Here is a 21376-nt window from a genome sequence, read left to right as displayed (position 1 = left end):
CTCTGAATTTTTAAAGGCAATTGATTGGCGGTTCAATGTCAAATAAGCACTTGAGCTGTCCTTCCATATTAAATGTTAGAAACGTACCAGAATAAAGTGACTTCACACATAGCAATGTATAATTTGTGGAATTGAATAGAAATTTCAGTGTCTCTTCAAATATCATGGCATGCAGCTTTAAAAAAAAAGATTTTTTTTAATGTATATATATATATATATATATATATATATATATATATATATATATATATATATATATATATATATATATATATATTTAAAAAAAAAAAAAATATATATATATATATATATATATATATATATATATATATATTTTTTTTACTTAAATTCTTTATCCCACGATTTTGTAACCCATTTTTCACCCAGTGCCAATTGCCTAAGCTTGTAATCCTGGGCACTACTCTCCCTCTGCCAGCCTGGGGAGAGCCCATAACTGAGCTCATGCCTCCTTCAATGCATGAGGAATGAGCAGGCCACTTCTTATCACCTGACAGGGGGGAGTTTCCCGGTAGGACGTAGCGTGTGGAAGGAACACGTTATTCCAACCAGTTCCTTTCCCCTCCATCAGGCGGGAGGCAGTATAGAGACCAGGATTACTGCATGTTTTTTTTGTGAGGGTACCTACCCTAGGGGACACGGGGAGAACATGCAAACTCCACACAGAAAATGGCATACAGCTTTAACTGTATGTCTGTATTAGAGCTTAGAAAAGTGTCATTAGTTGAATGCTTCACAGGGGCAAAACACGGTGTGCTAGCTTTTAAACATAAATAAATAATGTATTTTTGGCAATCCTTTCCCCTGATTAGAGGTATTGTGAAACTATCAATCATTTCCTCTTGGTTCTGGATGGGATCTGCTCCATTTGTTGATCAGTTGAGTCAAAAACTGCAGCGTTTGCGTATAGTAATGAAACAGCTTGTACCAGTGTACTTTAACCAAAAATTGTGGACAGTTTGCGGAATATGTAATACGATTTAGTAGTTGGGTGGAAGCTACCCTTCAGCATTTTACAGACTCTTATCATTGAAGTAACTTCGGAATTAATGCTCCACCCGTTTATGCAATGGACCTCCACACATGGGCAAAAATGGACGACAGACAGACAGACAGACAGACAGATAGAGGGATACAGTATAGAGCCAATCTGACCAAATTTCCACTCTGCACAACACATCCTCAGATCATCTGTGACACACACAGCAATTATGCTCAGAACAGACTGACATACGCACACACACATTTATAGATATTAATCATTGTTAAGAAATAAACTGCTTCAGAAGAATGATAGAAACCCCTCCGCTTCATGCCGGGGTCTTATCACCCTCTCTGGGTTTATTTCTCAACAATGACCGGACATTATACCTTGCATACAGTAGCAACTCCATATTGTAGCCCTAGTCTAAACATCATGTCTCATGTTGCAAAAAGTCAACATTTAATAGGTTGCTCCAGTCCTCATTCATTTTCCTCGTCAAGTTCTAAGGACTAATTACAGTAACTTATTCAATAATTACACCGTGCATTCTTAAGTGACCCATTCATAATAGGGCTGCGCATAATGGGGACAACATAAAATATTGCAATGATATTGATAGCTATTCGCGATGTAAGATGCAAAGTCAAGTCACTGGTTGAGTCTATACATTTAAAACTACACTTGAACTGGAACATTTTGGAGGACTGAGACTCCAAAGTGATACGCAGTCAGAATACCTTGGACCCCCCAAAATCATGCCCATCTCCTTATCATAGTAGGCTATATTTGTGTTTGACAGAGATACAGTGCCTGTCTGCTAGGCAATTCCCTTTCCTGTTTAGTTTACTCCATGATTATGTGAATTTAAAGATGATTATAATGCAGTCTTTGTGAAATAGCGCAGATATTGCACTCTTTCATATTGCAATAATACAAATGTAATATAGCCTATTGTTCAGCCCTACTTTGTACATTCAGAGACTACAAAAAGATGCCCTTTGGGCGTTTGGCCCCGGGCTCTTCCTAGCTGAAAGCCCCCCTCATAGGCCCCCACCCCACACCAACCCCCATGCTACCCGATCTTACAAGCAGTTCCTATCTGTGATATGTACATTTGCAGTAAAAATACACAGTTTATAGTAACACAAACCCCAACACAACATTTTCTTTAACCAGGAAATACTGGAAAACAGAACATTTCAGCATTATATAAAAACCAATAAATAAATAAAGTGCAGGAAACTCCTACATGTAGCAGCGTTCATCAACTGAACTGACATTTTAAATAAATAAAGAGAAAGACTGACAAGAGCAGCTGCCGTGTTGTCAGTCCATTTACCATTTTGTATAGGTATTTTATTAAACAAATGCATAAGCCATCGTTCCATTTCCAAATGTAAAATCTACCAACAAGTTTGACAACAGGTGTCATATCCAGTTGTGTGCGAATGTGTGAAACAGAGGAGAGAGAGAGAGAGAGAGAGAGAGAGAGAGAGAGAGAGAGAGATTGAGAGAGAGAGAGAGAGAGAGAGAGAGAGAGAGAGAGATTGAGAGAGAGAGAGATTGAGAGAGAGAGAGAGATTGAGAGAGAGAGAGAGAGAGAGAGAGAGAGAGAGAGAGAGAGAGAGAGAGAGAGAGAGAACAAGAGAAATGAAGAGAATCTCTGAAATTATGTAAGTTTTTAATTAGTATGCTCTATTTCAGAGGTTTTCAAACTTTTGGCGCCCAAAGCACACCATTTGGGCAAAATATCAAAGCACACCTCTATTCATAGCGAAAGCAGCCGGAACTCGGCGATAATTTAGATGCAGGCTTCCAGAAATATATGAGAATTATGTTCCAACTTAAGTTTTTAAATAAAATACTATTGCATCAGTTCGGTTCTTTTTCTTCATTATGAGGGTCAATTCCTGACTGTTATTTGCCAAATCAAAGTGAATGTTCCTGCATGGGCCAGTGGTTGTAATGGTGGGGCCACTGATCTTGAAAATTGTCACTTAATGTAAACCGCTGCAAAGCCCCACTGTCCATATGAGTTGCACTTGCCATTACCGTTGTTGCTTTATTAATGTTTCCAATACCTCCAACAAACAGTGAGAGTTTAATTACTTGTTTCCCAAACCTCCAGTTTATCACTATAACTCTAAACTGAAATCGCTTGAAGCAAGCAAGTTGGAAAGAACTCTCCGTGTTCCATTCCAATTTCCGAGCAGTTTGAAAAACATCTAGGCTGTAACCAACTCTGCTGGCCTGGCCAAAAAGCATATCCCTTGCTCTCATCACTATGACTGTTTGAGAGATCGTTTAATTTAGCCTCAGATGATGGCCTGTCATCAGCCCTTGTGCCTTGTGGAGTCTATGCAAAGCCAGCACGACAGGGGTTCATGACACATCCGGCTTCACTTGGCGAAGCGAGCGAGAGGGCTTCCAGGCAGAGGAGACCAATGAGTCGCACTGGGTTGAGACCTTTCAGGGAGGCATGGGGAGCCACAGAACACAAGGAACACGTAGCTCAAACTAAAAAGAAAAACGTTCTCAAAGAACTGCAACAAAAATATTGTATGTATTTGCTTTAAAACATTTTTGCTGAATAACCCATTTTCAAGAGAACTCTATTCTAAACGGAACGAGAGATGGACAGAAACCTTATAGTATAAAGGCATTTTTTTAATTACATTTAAAGATCAGAAGATTCACTCATTCATTCATTCATTCATTCATTCATTCTCCTGGCCCGCTTGGTATCCTTCATCATTCTTGGAGCTGAGCATGCACTATGCTGAATCTGTGTGCTTCTTGTTATTAAATGAATCACTAGATTGAACTAACTCTAAGCACATTGTAGTTACAACTTACAGGCACTTGGAAGACAAAACTCAAATGAGCTCCTAAGCCAGGACACCACAAAATTATATGATTTGTAACCTTATAATATGCATACAGAATAAAGTCAAATGAATACACAATTACATAAAAACGATCTAAGTTGCGAGAGGGAATACAGTGCGCCCTAGCTCAATAAATAAATCAAAAACACTGCAGATACTGTAACTGTGTTCTCCAATAGTGTAATCTGTCATTAGGGGGTCTAAGATTTATGGAAGATGTTCTAAGTTTCACATTGTCTTCTGTAGCAAAATAGCAGTGATGCACCACCACAGCAAGAACACTGCGACAATTGCTTGGGACATATGAAAATAAGTTAATTTAGCCAAATTTCCCTTCAAAATAGTACAGTTGAACATGTTTTAATGATGATGACTCATCAGAGAGAACATTAAGCCTTGCATTTTACACTACAGCCATAATCATCAGGATATATTACTTATGTTACTTAACAGATATGTTACTTAACAGTTATTTTAAAAATGTATATATATATATATATATATATATATATATATATATATATATATATATATATATATATATATATATATACACACACACACACACACACACACACACACACACACACACACACACACACACACACACACACACACACACACACACACACACACACACACAAGTATATAGTTTATGAACACCTGTCCTACAGCAATAATGCAAGGTTTTAATTTGCGTTTAGATTCAGAGATTCAAAGAACATGATTATATTACAACAGAGACAAGCCTATTCATTAGTAGATATCACTTAAAGAGGCAACTGAAGGGATGGCCAGAGATAATAAACTCACAATCAGCTCATTAAAGAAAACAAGGATAGCTCTCCCACTCAAAATCCAGGAGTAAATGCATGCATTTCTTTGTAAGGCATAACACTTAAAGACAGATCGAGACAGCCCAGCCTAATTGAGTTTTCAAGTTTAAATGTGTGGCATCCACTGTACCTTCCAGTGACCGGCCACTCTGGCCCGCACATCCTAATTGTTGCCTGGAGTGGACCTCAACTCTAATTATTATTGCTAACAAGCCATAGGTTGTAACACATTCATATTGCTTATCATGACATTGCATGACCCCCACAATGACAGGGGATGACTAAGCCTGTACGAAATATAATGTCAGAGAGGGCAAGACACGGTGGTGACTGCATAAAGAGAACGCCTTAGGCAGAAGAATAGCTACTCTCCCTGCTCTGTGCCAAGTGATTTATTCTATAGTGTTTCAATAATGAATGTGCCATATTGTGCATGGATGCGTGAGGAAAAAAGAAGAGCATGGTGCTCCTTTACGCCATATAAAACATGCATAGTGCTCATCAGCCTAGTGAATAGCCCATTTCTTCATTTCTGGTAAGATGAGACATGAGCTCATCGTCTTACATCAGAGATTGGTTCTGTCTCAAGAACTTGTGTTGAACAGACATTCCCTGCTTCTTGTCGCTGTGGGACACAAGGTTCCCTCAGTTATGGATAGTGTCATCATTGTAAGCTGTTCATTGTGAGCTGTTCTCCTCTTGCAGGGGCCACATAGGCCAGAGAGGAGGGAGGTTATCAGGGTCTAGTCAGCATCAGATGACTCCAGGTGCCCCCTCCCACAACCCTTTTAAATAAAATAACAGATGCCAACAGGAGGGCAGAGGGGATACTCTCAGCTTGTCACAACAACAAAGACAAAGGAAAAACCTTTTGCTCTTTTTTTTTGCAACCATCCAGGTTAGAAAATGGAATGAACTATATCAGTGGTTCTCAAACTTTTTCATGTCAAGGACCACCCACAATTGTATGTATTTGGCCGTCGAATCCCCCATCTGAAAATATTTTGTTCCAGGGACCCCCAGAAGCAAAGATTTGAGTAAAAAAAATTGCTTTAAAAATATGTATATTCAAAGATTTGCAAACATTTTCATGATTTTTCGAAAATAGCAGATCTACAAGCTCATAGAGTACTCTGTGCTGCGCTATGAGCTTGTACATCTGCTATTTTTGAATAGCCAAAGTATAAAATATGGATAAAGTGGTTACACAGATGCGTTGCCGGTTTGAAATGGTTAATTAGTGCAAGTGGTTTAATCTTTTTTTATTTTCATTATTATTATTTAGTATTACCATTTATTCATTTACTTTTCAACAATTAATCATGTTGTGATGTGTGTTCTATTTTCATGTCTGTTTACTTTTGTACTTTGCTTTGTGCTGTACGGACTCTAACCAGTAATGGGGGGAGGGGGGGTGGTGGGGGGGAACCCAAATAAATGATATGATGAAAGGATGTCCTTTTTTGGGGGGGGAAAAACAAAAGAAAGAATGATGTGATGAAATATGATATGATATGATGAAATGATGTTTTTCCCCTGTCTAACATGCTGAAAATGCCAAATAAACACAAAGGTAAAAAAAAAAAAACAGTGCAAGTGAAGTGACCACACTGATGCACAGACTGCAGATACTCTTCACTTATCAAGGGCGGTTGTTAACAAGAACTATGGCAAAGGTTTTACCAAACAAAGGTTGAAAGATCAATTGTTCGCAAATCCCATCATACCCTGTAATATATGAGGGTATGTTCACTCTACCTGCCTTTTGAACAAAAGCTGCTGCCAAGAGCACTTTTTCTGCTGAAAATGAAAATGAAAAAAGAAAGAAAAAGAAAAAGTGGGGATCACGTGACGTGCCTTTTGTTTACATAACAGCTTCAGCTTGGATTAGAGGCTCTGCATTTGTTGGTATTTTCCCTGTTATCAAATAATGGTCGAATAACAAGAGGACACAAATGGCAGTGTCTTTGGCTATTCTTTTAGGCAGAAGAGGAGGGAAGCTGTAAGGTGAGGCCTAGAGAGCAATGTATATCCATGATAGAGAGACCATTAGCTGGGACTAGCAGGCTGCATTTGAATACGGTCACGATGGGTCAGCTGATAAAAAAGAAACAGCCCGCGTCATAAGCGCATTTCTTTTGAAAGCGCATTTCTTTTGATCCCGCTCTGTCCGCTCTGCCAAAAAAAGCGCACTAGCAGTGCCTTTTCATTTCTGACTCTACATGCTCTTTAATTGATGCTATATATACAGTACTTAGTTGACCAGAGTCCCCTAGGGGTCTATAAGCCTTGCAAACTACAGTAGCTAGGCCCACAAATGTTTGCGCTATACACCAAATATATTCACCAAAAACAAGTATAGTTCTACTAGCTCTACAGGCTCACAGTGAGCTTGCAGATCAGCAATTTTTGCCAAATGTTCACCCCAGAATAGGAACGCTAGGGTTCATGTGGTTAGAAGTGGTCGCCATTCAGTCGCATTTTGGTCCTTTCATTCATGTAAAAAGGCTTTGTGCTTTGAGTAGCCTATATCCAGCATAATCTCTAGTACTCTACTAGACAATGGCAAAGTCAGCCAAACTCAAGTAACATAATATCATTCTGTCTCTAACATAGAAAGCAAAAGCTGCAAGGGTGGAGAGAAGCCAATTTAAACTTAATGCTGATTAGACATTTCACATACATTGGTACAAATCCGAATAAGAAATCAGTGTAAGTGTTGTTCCTTGGGAGGACCAAAGCCACTACAGAGGTTATTCAATGAATAATCAATGGCTCCTGTAAATCCACAGTCACTGACTCTTCTGTAAGCACACCCTCAAGGAAGGAAGCATTTCTATTTGCCCCTCTGACAGTGCCTGAGAGGGTCATGTGTATGTGTGATGTCATGTTTTTAGCCCCCAAAGGGGATGTAGCTCCTCTCAACTCTGTGAGTCCTGGATCTGTCTAATCCACTCCCCCATCAAAAAGGAAAGACGTCAGGCAGTCCTGGCTAGGTTTGTCCTCCCTAGAGCAGGATGAAAACCTTTGCACGCAGTATGCATAAATTGATGTAACAGAGAAACTTTCAAACTTCATATGGGAGTTTCACTGGCAGTTTAAATAACTGTTTATCAAAATGAAAGTACACCACGTATGCACACTGTAGCTGCCAGCTGTTACCTTTTTGTAGCCTACCTGCATTGCCATCATAGCTGCAATGTAGTCACAGTGAACGCGTCCCACTGTTCTCTACGCTACTCAAATGCTAGCAAAATGTAAAAACAAAGAATTAAAGAAAAACAGGATAATGATACAACTAATTACAACATGATTACATTTGGTGGCCAAGGTTTTTAGTAGTTTACTCCTGTGCACTACAGTACAGACATCTGGAGAAACAAGAGGACGGCCGGAGAGACGGCGACCTGGGGTGGAGAGGGTTGGCAGCAACGACGACGCAACACACAGAAGAACGCTCACTTCTGGTCAGAAGCCAGGCCCGGAGGCAACCCACAGTGTCTAGAGCCTCCTAGTGCCGCCAACACCTGCTGCTAACATCTCACCAGCCACCCTAAGCCCCCAAGAGACAGTGGGGGCAGTAGCATGCCACTTGGACACATGCCGGGGTCTGATCAGCCTCGGTCGGCCGGTTGCCTGGAGGAGTCTGTTGCAAGACCGCGAAACACCCAGTGACTCCAGGAAACAACACTGATGATGTGTCCAGGTTTGTGCATCAGTATATGTTTTTATTAACCGTACTATTACTATACTTAATTATACTGTTTTCAGTTCCCTTTATTTTTGGGGGTGTTTGGGGGCTGATGTGTCTAATGTAATTTGTAGAAAATATTGATATTCCTAAATTTGACATTATGTAACTTTTAACTCTCTCAGTGCCAAGCCCCGAGTTATCCCGAGTTTTATGGTTATACCCTCAGTGCCAGAACGAGAAATCCCGAGTTTTTAAAATAAATTAAAAAAATTAAAAAAAGTGTTCAGAACCCAAGATATCATTATCTGAAGATTTGCAGCTCCATCCACTCTTTGTTTAACCTATAACTGAAAAAGGCTGTATCTCGCTTCCTAAGCACTTTTATTTTTCTTTGAAAAAATAAAATAAAAAATCTAGCAAAGTTCGCAATAATTTCTTTATTTTATTGGCAGTGAATAAAATGTATTTTTTTCCAATCTGTATGGTAGAGTAATGAGTATGTTAATAAAATATAACTTATACACTCGGGGTGGTTGTATTTTGTCTCCCTGCTCTTCTATTGAGACATTTAGATCCTGTTTCTAGGTGAGACACATGACCTTTGACACGACCCGTTTCTGGACACACATTTTTACGTGAAGGTCAAGATTCAATTTATCCCCTGAGCAAGCAGGCAGGCTCTATTAGCTCAATGGTAAAAAATCAGCACTTGCGCAGGAGACCCGGGTTCAAATCCGGGGTAGAGGAGGAAAGTTACACAGTGGCAGTGCAGCTTTAAGCCAACTGGTGCAAGTAGGTTCATGTGTTTGGGTTTGGCACACCTAGCCTGGGCTGTAAGTGACGCTACAAGCGTCATGTATACAGTATGTGGTTACTAGGGTTGGGATCCTTTAGGATTGTAACGATTTCCGGTTCCTTAACGATTCCGGTTCCTGAAAGTAATACTAGGTAACTTTTTCAACAAAACTAAAGTTAAATTGTATATATTTTGTGAGTGGCAAAAGTTTCACAACACCCACTCCATGAATTTCACCCCCGAAAGGGGGCCTTTTATACATATATTTTCTATTGAACGGTGATAGGGGTGTCTTTCCCGCGAAAATGACGTCATCTGGCCTGAAAACGGAAACGGAAATGCACCAGTTTCCTGTTTGGCCAGGAACAACCGCACCGGTTTCCTGTTTGGCCAGGAACTACCGCACCGGTTTCCTGTTTGGCCAGGAACTACCGCGCTAATAACAAAAAGGAAACTCACGCTGATTTTAAGAGATTGTATGATTTGAAGATCGAAAAACAACAGAAAAAGAAAACACAGCTCACGGTAACTAAAGCTCCACTGGCTAAGAGAAACGATCCACAGATAGTATAAAACAATTAAAAGAACGCTTTTTGAAACGCTTCCGTCTTCCGGTGAAAACGAATGGAATTCTGGGTAACAGAGGATATAAACGAACGGACTACAGTGACGGTAATGACCAGCAGAGGATGCTAAAAATTGTTATTTGTGGACCTGCACTGTATAACTTTAACGACGAAATGATATGTATTGGCCGCCGACCCCCATCTCAAAATATTTTGTTCCAGGGACCCCCAGAAGGCACTCAGTGCCGCGCTATATCTGCTATTTTTGAATAGCCAAAGACATCTAAAATGACACAGATGCGTTCCCGGATTGAATGGGTTAACAGTCCGATTCCATAACGGTTCTCTTTAACAATTCCTATAAGGGGGTTCCAAATGGACCCTTACAGGTCTGTAACTCTGAGAGTGTACAAATGGAACCAAATGAACCCTTACAGGTCTGTAACTCTGAGTGTACAAATGGAACCAAATGGACCCTTACAGGTCTGTAACTCTGAGAGTGTACAAATGGAACCAAATGAACCCTTACAGGTCTGTAACTCTGAGAGTGTACAAATGGAACCAAATGGACCCTTACAGGTCTGTAACTCTGAGAGTGTACAAATGGAACCAAATGGACCCTTACTGGTCTGTAACTCTGAGAGTGTACAAATGGAACCAAATGGACCCTTACAGGTCTGTAACTCTGAGACTGTACAAATGGAACCAAATGGACCCTTACAGGTCTGTAACTCTGAGAGTGTACAAATGGAACCAAATGGACCCAAATGGACCCTTACAGGTCTGTAACTCTGAGAGTGTACAAATGGAACCAAATGGACCCTTACAGGTCTGTAACTCTGAGAGTGTACAAATGGAACCAAATGGACCCTTACAGGTCTGTAACTCTGAGAGTGTACAAATGGAACCAAATGGACCCAAATGGACCCTTACAGGTCTGTAACTCTGAGAGTGTACAAATGGAACCAAATGGACCCAAATGGACCCTTACAGGTCTGTAACTCTGAGAGTGTACAAATGGAAACACATGGACCCCTGACAGTGTGACAGTGTGATAAAAACACGGTTCCGGAAACGGTTCCAAATGTGATGGAAAATCGATTCCTGGTTCCTCAAAGTTGGATCCGGTTCCACCGATTCCTCCGGTTCCGGATCCCAACCCTAGAGGTTACCGCGACAACGTCTGACGACAAACGTTTCTGTGCCTTTAAAAGTTAAAGAAAAAATCGATTAAGTTTACATAGGATACATTTTGGTTATTTATGAAAGAAGGACTGATTTGTTATTTACTTTTACTGTGTTTATTTTGACACAGAATAGAATACGTTTCGTTGTAAGTGTTCACCCTGAATGCTTTCATACACAAGTAAAGAGAGGGGCGGGTTAGTCACCTGCGTGGGCAGTTTGAGATTCCGGTCTATTGTTCTCTACATCTGATGAAAGAGACACGCACTGAGAGAGAGAGAATATAACGAAAGGTATAACGTCCTTATTATTGCACAGCTGGTATAAGAGACGAATACAGAGTATAACGAGACATAAAGTATACTGTTTATTGTTGTTCTCTACAGCTGGTATAAGAGAGAGAGAGAGCGATTAACGAGAGACAAGCGTGTCTAACTACAGCCGGTCAAAAGGGACAACGCAACACGTGAAATCATTCACGTCATTGTGTGTTGTGTAAACCTTTTATAAGAGAAATGAAGCGAAGTGATTGTAATGTAAAGTATTTATATTGTACTGTACAGGTATGAATGTTGTTTCCACCTGGGTAAGATGCATGTGTAATTATAAGCCTGCTAATGCATTCGTTTTACTTGCTCAATATACTTACAGTAAGCCTGATGCACTTTCATTTTCTACGTGCCTAAATATGCTTTGTGTTTTTTTTTATTGATGTGAAAATATCTGAATGGAAATGCTAAACTACCTTACAGTGGGGTTAATATGAAAGAGGGTATATGTGACAGAAATGTATTTCAGAGTTCTAAAGTTGAAGGAAACATTTGATTTGTGCATTGAAACTGTGTTTTATTTGTGTCCTTTTAGTTTTCAACGTGTTTGTTTAATGTTCATTGGAGTTGGAGGAATAACTACACAAGAAAAACATCAGTATGATGCGTGTCTAGTTACTGTACATGGGCTATTGAGTGAAATAATTTACCTTAACTCATGCAAATGTAAAGTTACGATGGAAATGTTCCCCAAATATTATGGTTATAGGCCAAAACGTGAAGTGAAAACATAGTCTAGACAACAAAACTGGTAAATGTTTCAGGGAAAAGACAATTAGTAACTCTTTTATATTTATAATTAACACATATTGGGCCCTATCGAATGGCTCCTGAAATGTCAATACTACTACTGATTTTGTAGTCGGGTAAAGATAAATCAACAACAAATATCTATAACAATATATTGCACTATTGACATAATAACAAAGAACAATCAATCAATAATGCACTGCCTTACAGTAGCTGAGAATAAGGAATGCAGATCCATTTGCCATTATGTGATCAATATTACAATTATCAGAACATAACAGCTTTCCACACGTGATCTACAGTTGTGCAGCGCTACTTTAACGTGATGTAATTTCCCTGATGAAGACATGATGAAACATCCATTATGAGCTGAAATGTTGTCCGTTTGTTTTGTGTGGGTAATTAAAGCACTAGAATAGAAGCAATCTGTTTTGTTTGCACTTCCGATATCAGCATCAATAATTAAGGAAATGTTTTGATCAAATTGCAATCATGAAATATAATTCAGCTGATTACACAGTAAACCTCCTCTGACCTCTGAGAACTCTGAGAGTGTACTAATGTAGCCTAACCAACACTCTCATTGTTTGATAGATTAACTAACACTGAGTATTTTACTGTGTACACAAGAATGAATTGCCTAAAATCCACAAAATGTCAAGTATGAATATGGAATGAACATGGAATGTAATAATGACAACTGCAGCATACCAAGAATAACAGACAAAATGCAAGCACAATAAGTGATGGAGTTGATGGACTAAAATTGAATAAAGATATTATGGTTTAGAAGCAACTGTCAGTGCTCTTTTGGATGACACAATGAAACTGCACAGCTGTAAAATGTCCATAAGAGCAAAACATTTGGACTGCTATCGCTTATTTTCTTAGCGATTATTGTACCGATTACTTTTTCGATTAATCAAATAAACGAGAAGCGCATTCTTTTAATATATTTTTACTATCAATGTATCCATTAACCTCTTAAGCGTTATTTTCGACTTCGTCACACAATGATGTTATCTACAACAACTTAATTAAACTGCAATAAAACAAAACTATAACGGCAACGTGTGCACCCAGAGGCATGATAGTCCCTTCCCTGTCCAATGCACACCCTGGGATGCTTCAGTACAGTTGAATAAGCTTCCGTCTCTTTTTAAGATTCAAAATACTAGATCTGATCTGGCTCTCACATAGGAAACACAAAAAGACTCGCCCACCTGTTTTGACAATAACTGGGCTATGTCAGGTAGATACAACTTGCATCAAATGGTGGATAATCCTATATCAAAATTGGCTAATGGGAGGACCGGCGGACCTCTGACATCACTCTGACTCACCCATAACCATATAAGGAGTTCCCAATGCAGCAAATATGGAGTGTGATGTCTAACAATGTGTTGTCATGGCATCAGCCGCAAACAAATCAGTCCAAAAAAAAATGGGGCATGCCAATATGTGGGCATATGCTGAAGACATCAGTGATCTCCATGTATGGACATAAATGGGACAAGGACTGACAGATACAGAGATCCGGTTGTCCAGAGCCACAGATCCAACCGCTATGCCCATATATGGTCATGTGCATATATGGGACCAACAGACTACAAACTAGGCGTGCGCAGCGGCAAGGACTCGAGGGAGTGCGGTACCCGCCATTGAGTAGTTTGGATATATCCATATGTCCAGAACCGCCGACCAATATGTCCAATATATGGCATCAAGGTTCTCCATATATGGGCATAAAAGGGACACAGGTAGACAGGATAGAATGAAACATCTCCAAATATGTGCACAAAAGGGACACAGAAAGACGGGTACAACAGGTACTCTGACAAACCCCCAACACTATATGACTCAGACATTTTGGTGGGATTTGCGGTGCGACGTAGGAGTGAGGGCCGGCCCGAACTCTGGATGTTCGGGCTGCATACTCTAGTCTAGTAGACTAAAACTACATACTGTACACAGTATCATGTTCAAATCTAAATGAAATTGGCAATAACTGTGATATAATTTAGAACTTATTGCGACCCAGGAATAAAGCTCAAATGAATCATGATGCCCCTGCAAACTCATACTTCTGTTATTGAATATTGTTTTAACTCTGCTCATGAGCATTAGTAAATCTGCATCATCATCATGCAGAAGGGTCTCCTAGTGCAGTGGTTCTCAAAACTTTTTCATGTCAAGGACCCCCAAAATGATATGTATTTGGCCACGGACCCCCATCTCAAAAAAAATTGTTCCAGGGACCCAAGGGTACAAATGTTCACTTTAAAAAATATATATTCGAAGATTTGCACAAATATTCACAATTTTTCTAAAATAGCAGATCTACAAGCTCATAGCGCAGCACTCGGTGCCGCGCTATGAGCTTGTATATCTGCAATTTTTGAATAGCCAAAGTATAAAATATGGATAAAGGGGTTAAAATGATTGTGACTAATTTTGCTGGGGACCCCTGGGGGTCCCCGGACGGCCGGACCCCACTTTGAGAACCAATGTCCTAGTGTACCTTCCTATCCTTGCCTGCTTGAGACCAAACACTCTGTCCTGAAGCTAGGATGTAGGCCTATAGAAAGCCATATGCCTTTGTTTGTTTGGTTGTCAACCATATGTTGCCCACATATCAAATTACCCAGTTTGGGTGTGTTAGGTTTAGTGAAAAGCTTCTCATTTGGCACCATAAATAGCTGGACTTCATGAGACAAACAGCAGATGTTTACAGGCTCTTACATAACAGCTGGAGTCGGAACATTTTAAACAACTGCAAGCACATTCAATAACCATTTCAATCACAAGAAAACATCAAGTATCTCTCATGACAAAATGCATTGCCAAGCACAATTTCCTAGAAGAGACCATACCAAAAACAGCCATGTTTCATCCTTCATTAACCACTTGACCACTATAGTGTCCCTGGGCATGTCATAAGTGAATATTCAGCAAAAATAGCAGATCTACAAGCTCAGTGAGCTTGTAGCCCATCTACAAGATCATAACGTGTGAGCTTAGATGGGCTATTTTCTGGGAACAGATTTGGTGTAGGAGGTTAAAAAAAGGGGGGGAGGGGGGCTAGTAGTATAAGACCCCTGAGGGACACCGGCCAAAGAAGCATACATGGCAGTGTTTCCCCTAGCCAGAAGCGCACGCGGAAAGAAATAATTGGTAAAATTAAACATTTTGGGTTCTCAAAATGCATATTTATGCTCAAACACAAAGTCTTATATCTTATATAGTACATGTGCACAGTAATAATCTGTATAGTTTACATATGAATTGTCTCCAGATTTAGGAGAATATACTTTTATTAGACAAAAGTATAGACAAAAGTACACAAATCAGTCAGTCACAACTAGTGATGGCACAGATGGCATCCTTCCTGAGAGCATTTGAGCATTATATCAATGCATTTGAGCGTTGATATATATTTTTTTTTTACAGAAAAAATCATACTGTGGCGGTCGGATTTAAGGGGTGGCGGCCCGCCACTGCTTAATGCATATAGGGGAAACCCTGCAGGGTGTTTAACCACTTGAACCCCAGCATTCATATTCTGGGGGGATCATTAACCAAAAATAGACGATCTACAAGCTCACAATGCATCACAAAAAAACACAACATGTTGTGAGCTTGTAGATCAGCTATTTTGGGTGCAGAGATTTGGTGAAGAGGGAAAAAAGCTGTCTAGTACATAGCCAACTCAGGCCCGTATGAAGTCTCGAGGGTTTAAGTGGTTAAGTGGTTAAAAGAAAACTGATGGTGGGCATTGCCAGTTGGACTGCAACAGCCTCAGCATCAGCCAAAGCCAACATAGGCCTCTTCATTAACAGTAGCTGCTTCAAGTGAGCAGAACTCCCAGAGCTTCCCTCAACTGTGTCAACAACACACTGGACTCTTAGCTGGAACTAGCTTTTAGCTGGAACCGTTCATCTTCATATGAGGAAATTACATCACCGTGCAAGTGAGACCAGATAAACTCCAGTGGTTCTCAACCTATTCAGGCTGTGACCCCCCAAAATAATCATATTTGAACTGGGGACCCCCACCCTGACAAGCATCATTTGACAATTTGGCCAATGTTTGACCAGTTTTCATAGTATATGTTGTTGATTAATTTTGATGCAGTAATGATCTTTTTTTTTGTATTAAAAAGGCCTTAAATTGTCACCTCACTGTCATCTGGGGACCCCCGCCCCCCAAAATCACGTGGGGACTGGGGACCCCCCTGGGGATCCAGACCCACAGGTTGAGAACCACTGAGATAAACAACCATAGTGTAATCAAACACTGACTCCATCACTGGGGGACCGTAGGTGGAGGATGGGGGAAGGGAGGCGGCACGTTTTCTTGTTTTCACGACACCAGAGCGTGCGTGTGACTCAGTGTGTGTGTGTGTGCGTGTGTGCGTGTGCGTGCGTGCGTGCGTGCGTGTGTGTGTGTGTGTGTGTGTGTGTGTGTGCGTGCGTGTGTGCGCGTGTGTGCGCGTGCGTGCGTGCGTGCGCGTGCGTGTGCGTGTGTGTGTGTGTGTGTGTGTGCCTGCCTGCGTGCGAGTGCGTGCGTGCGTGCGTTTTAAAATGGCAAAGCGACAGACCCATCCTTTCCGCTCATAGCCTGGGGAAAGATAAAAACAAGCACGTATATATAACCTACTGTACCATCAAAACCAACCAAGAAGAATACAATTCCATCTGCACGGACGGGCCGGGGGATATTCTACATAAATCACAAGTCTCAAATAAATGAAAAAACGTTTCGTTCGCCAAACACTTCATATTATTTACAGAGAAAATCGTATTTAGGCTGTTTGTTATACAACAGTCGGGTCTTGGTGAGCAGGGCAGCAGCCTGGGCAGTGTGAATGAAATTGGCGAAAATACAAATTTGCTGAGCAAGAAAAGAAAAGAAAAAAACACCTTTAGTCTTATTATCTACAATGAAGTGTCTTTATCTCAACAAGCAGACGTTTCCTGACGTTAGTTAGACATCAGGCTAATCACCAGTGACGTGCATAGAGAACGCTGCACCTGCTCTCTCCTCTCAGGACAGGCGGATGGAACTGAGAGAGGAAGGAGGACAGGAGGCTCTGGTAATAAATGCACGACAGGACAGGATGGGAGGGAGAGGCGACGGTATGCACTGAGAATATAAGTGCTTTAAATGCACGAATACAAACCTTCAGCAGGGGAGGGGAGAGAGAGGGATTAAGCTTTAGATTTCCTTACCTGTAGAGCCCACAAGAAGAAGCAAGGCTAAAAGGATATCCTTTGACTGGAACATTGCAAGTCCCGAGCGAGGAGCGATAAAAACGTTAGACCACACGTACTGCAGCTAACGTTTTGTTGGTCCCTAAGAGGTATTGTTTTTTTCCACCCCCTTTACGAACAGTTCATTCTAATGTGAGATGTTGTTAATCACCAGTAGTAGGAGGATGTACAGTAACAGTGTAAGAGCCCAGTGCTGAGCGCCACCGCACTGTTCAAAGGCTGACTGACAAGCAGCGCAGTGTTGCCAGGTTTTGCGAGAGAAACACGCAGCCAGGTTTATGAAAATGAGCCCAAAAGAAGCGACATGAGAACCGTAAACCTATACACATCGGCATTTTGAAAATAGCCAATGTATATGGGTTTAATTTTCAAAATATTATTGAAGAAAATGTGAAAAATGTGGGTTTAAGGAAAAAAATAAGAAAAAAACACAAATATTGTATGGGGACGGGGTCCATGGTATAAAATATTTTCAGATGGGGGTCTTTGGGGGGTCCGACCGTCCTTGACATGAAAATGTTTTAGACCCACTGGTTTAAACAACATTTAGGACGCAAGCCCAAAAAAAGCAACTACACTTTATAAACAAGCCCCCCAAAAAAAACACAACCCGCTGCCCGCAACTAACAAATATTTCTAAACAACTTTACATAAAAACAAGCCCAATGTCGCTTATAATAAGCGGACATGGCAACACTACAAAGCAGCACCTTCTTAGACACTTGAATCAATCCGCACCAGAGGAACTGTGGTCTAGCTGTGCGATTAAATAGTGCGCTGGTCTAAAATAAAGATAAAGGTTTTGTTTTGTTTTTGTTTTGTTTTTATCACGAACCAAAAGGTTGAGTATTGTATCAGCACATGGATGCCTTTATCGTGTGACCTGCCTTTTATATTTCTACTTCTTACAGAGTTGATGTTATGTAATGATAATCATTTAAATAAGATACTCTTATAGGCTACTACTCGAGTTTGCATAATTTATTCAGTAAATACATACTTAATTAACATTAATGATTTTATTTGAGCACTATAAGCTTTAAAAAAAATCTACAATGGATGTCAAAAACGCAAATATTAAATTAATGTATTAAAATAATAACAAAATTGCATAGAGACCACCTCCTTACCTTTACATACTTCCCTGGTCCACTAAGTCCACACTATTTCTGCTCCGCCTTCTATTCTCTCCCAAATGGAACTTGAAAACCATATATAACCATATATTTTCATGAAAGCGGTCACATTTTTATTACCTCTGAGAAGTACGTCATTGTTGACCCCATGCATGTTATGTGCTGTTGCTTTCACAGTATGATGATATGGTAGTAATGGGTTTGGTTTCACAGTATGAATATACGGTATCACATTATGAAGATAGGGTAGGTATCACAGTATAAGATACACTTGGTATCACAGTATGAAGATAATATGGTAGGTATAACAATATGAAGATATTAGAATCACTGTATGAAAATGGTAGGTATCACTGTATGAACATGGTAGGTATCCCTGTATGAAAATGAGGTAGGCTACCTGTAGGCCTAGGCATCACAGTATGAAGATATGGTATAGGTATTACAGTATGTTTAAAAAAAAAAAAAGTATTAGAGTAGCCAATTACTTTTTACACCTTTTTCTCCCCAATTTAGTCGTTATGCCAATTGATTCCGCCCCACACACATTTCTGTGTTGTCACTGCTGTCGTATACTACTGACTCACCTGCCAGTGAGGAGCCCCCACCAGGAGGACGTCGTAGAGCCTTCGTCCTACTCCTCCCGCCCAACACTCCCCGCTGACAGGTGCCGCCCCAGCCCGTAGGAGTACAAGCAATGACCATTATCTCCACCCGGCTTCCCTTCCCCGAACACGAGCCAATTGTGTTCGTGTAGACGCTCGACAAAGCCGGATGCACCACGGTGGATTCGAACCCACAACCTCCGTGGTGGTGGGCAGGGACTTTACCACTGCCCCACCCGAGCGCCTCGACAGTATGGAGATATGGTATCACTGTATGAAGATATGATAGGTATCACTGTATGAAGATATGATAGGTATCACTGTATGAAGATATAGTAGGTATCACTGTATGAAAATGGTAGGTATCACTGTATGAAGATATTAGAATCACTGTATGAACATGGTAGGTATCACTGTATGAAAATGAGGCAGGCTACCTGTAGGCCTAGGCATCACAGTATGAAGATATGGTATGTATTACAGTATAACGATGTGGTCGGTATCACAGTATGGTGATGTGGTAGGTATCACATTATGGAGATATGGTAGGTATCACATACAGTATGGAGATAGGTATCACAGTATGGAGATATGGTATGGTAGGTATTATAGTATGGAGATATGGTAGGTATCACAGTATGGAGATATGGTAGATATCACAGTATGGAGATATCGTAGGTATTACGCGGTATGGAGATATGGTAGATATCACAGTATGGAGATATGGTAGATATCACAGTATGGAGATATGGTAGGTATTACGGTATGGAGATATGGTAGGTATATGAATACAAGAACGCTCGTCTCAAAACACACTGGCCCCGGGTCAAATCCGGCGTCACCTCGGAATGGTCGCCACCAGGTATTCCTAAGCGTAACCTCAGAAAAACTATGCCTAAACCTAACCTTATTCCTAATCTTAACGTCAGTAAAAATATGCCTAATCCTAACCTTATTCCTAACCGCAACCTCAGTAAAACTATGCCTAAACCTAACCTTATTCCTAACCGCAACCTCAGTAAAACTATGCCTAAACCTAACCTTATTCCTAATCTTAACCTCAGTAAAACTATGCCTAATCCTAACCTTATTCCTAACCTTGATAGAAGTGTTTGGAGGTGTGATGTAGAGGCTCCTCAACATGAGATTCCAATGTGGGGTTGATTGGATGTCCAGGCCAGGGCTTAATTAATGCTGGAGCTGACCGTAGCTCAGCTCGAGGGCCTGCCTCCTACACTCCGTTAGCTCAAGAAGGTACACATACAAAAATACACATACAACTAGAAAAAGTGCTCCTCGGAGCACAGGTCTCCGCCAGGTCAGATAGGTTATTGTGGCCTCCTGGTGGCGCTATAATAGGCCAATGTGAAAAGGGTGCCATTTCTTCTTAGGCCTTTCAATCGGACACTGCATTCATGATTTGAGAAATTTTGTTCCAAAAATGCATTTTGCTAAATTAGACCTGCTGGTGGCGCTATAACAGGGCAATGTGAAAAGGGTGGCATTTCTTTCTCGGCCTAGTGGGAAGGTGTGCACAACATTTCACGGCAATCGCACGCTGCGTTGAGGATTTGAGGCATTTTGTTCAAAACGAACCAATCCTGCAAACTTTGGAAGCCAATCTTAGCCAATCAGGATAGAATATAGAAAATCGGACAGATCCGTGTTGATCACATGACTATATAGATACTGTGTACCGATTTGGGTGAGGTTTGGACAAAATCTGTAGGAGTGATATCCAAAAATGTGTTTTGCACAAATCGGCCTCCTGGTGGCGCTATAACAGGCCAATCTGAAAAGTTCCAGGGAGTGTGTGTGCACAGTTTCGCAGCGGCCGGGCTAACGGTGCCGGAAATTAGCTGTTCACAGACACACACGGACGGACACACGGACGGACGGACGGACGGACGGACGGACGGACGGACGGACGGACGGACGGACGGACGGACGGACGGACGGATGGACGGACGGACGGACAGGGGGTAAAACAAACTCTCTCGCCATGCTTTCGGCCTGGCGGAGACAATAAAAATGTTATCCATTTAACTTTTGTGTTTTCCCCTTACATGTCCCTTCCCATGACCTGGAATGGAAATAAGTACCATGGACAGCGCTGTTTGCTGTGTTTAGGGGGTGTGTGTAAGGTATAGAGAAAGATATATAGAGAGACAGAACACTACGCTCTGAGAATCTTCTCTCTTTTCAGAGCGCTCTGGTTGTGACGTCATATAGAGTGCTCTGATATCAGTTAATACTTGTGTATCTAAGTTAGTAGTTTGCTTTCAATTAATTTGCCATTCACTCATCTGAGGTCA

At 40.8% G+C, this 21376-nt stretch overlaps 1 protein-coding gene across 2 annotated transcripts in view; it reads right to left on the bottom strand.

Annotated features, from left to right (window-relative positions):
- The window catches only part of ncam1b (neural cell adhesion molecule 1b), a 93840-nt gene extending 76353 nt beyond the window's left edge, over nt 1–17487 (bottom strand). For both annotated transcript variants that reach the window (XM_080427775.1, XM_080427776.1), the window contains exon 1: nt 17279–17487. In XM_080427775.1, the coding sequence (XP_080283901.1) occupies nt 17279–17333 (55 nt within the window). In that variant the 5' untranslated portion in view covers nt 17334–17487. The remainder of the gene's footprint in view (nt 1–17278) is intronic.
- Between the last annotated feature and the right edge of the window lie 3889 nt (nt 17488–21376).

Source organism: Gymnoscopelus braueri (genome assembly GCF_963280865.1).
Source record: "Gymnoscopelus braueri genome assembly, chromosome: 5".
Taxonomy (NCBI): Eukaryota; Metazoa; Chordata; class Actinopteri; order Myctophiformes; family Myctophidae; genus Gymnoscopelus; species Gymnoscopelus braueri.
Note: the sequence above shows the minus strand (reverse complement) of the source record. Positions and strands in the feature narration are given on the sequence as shown.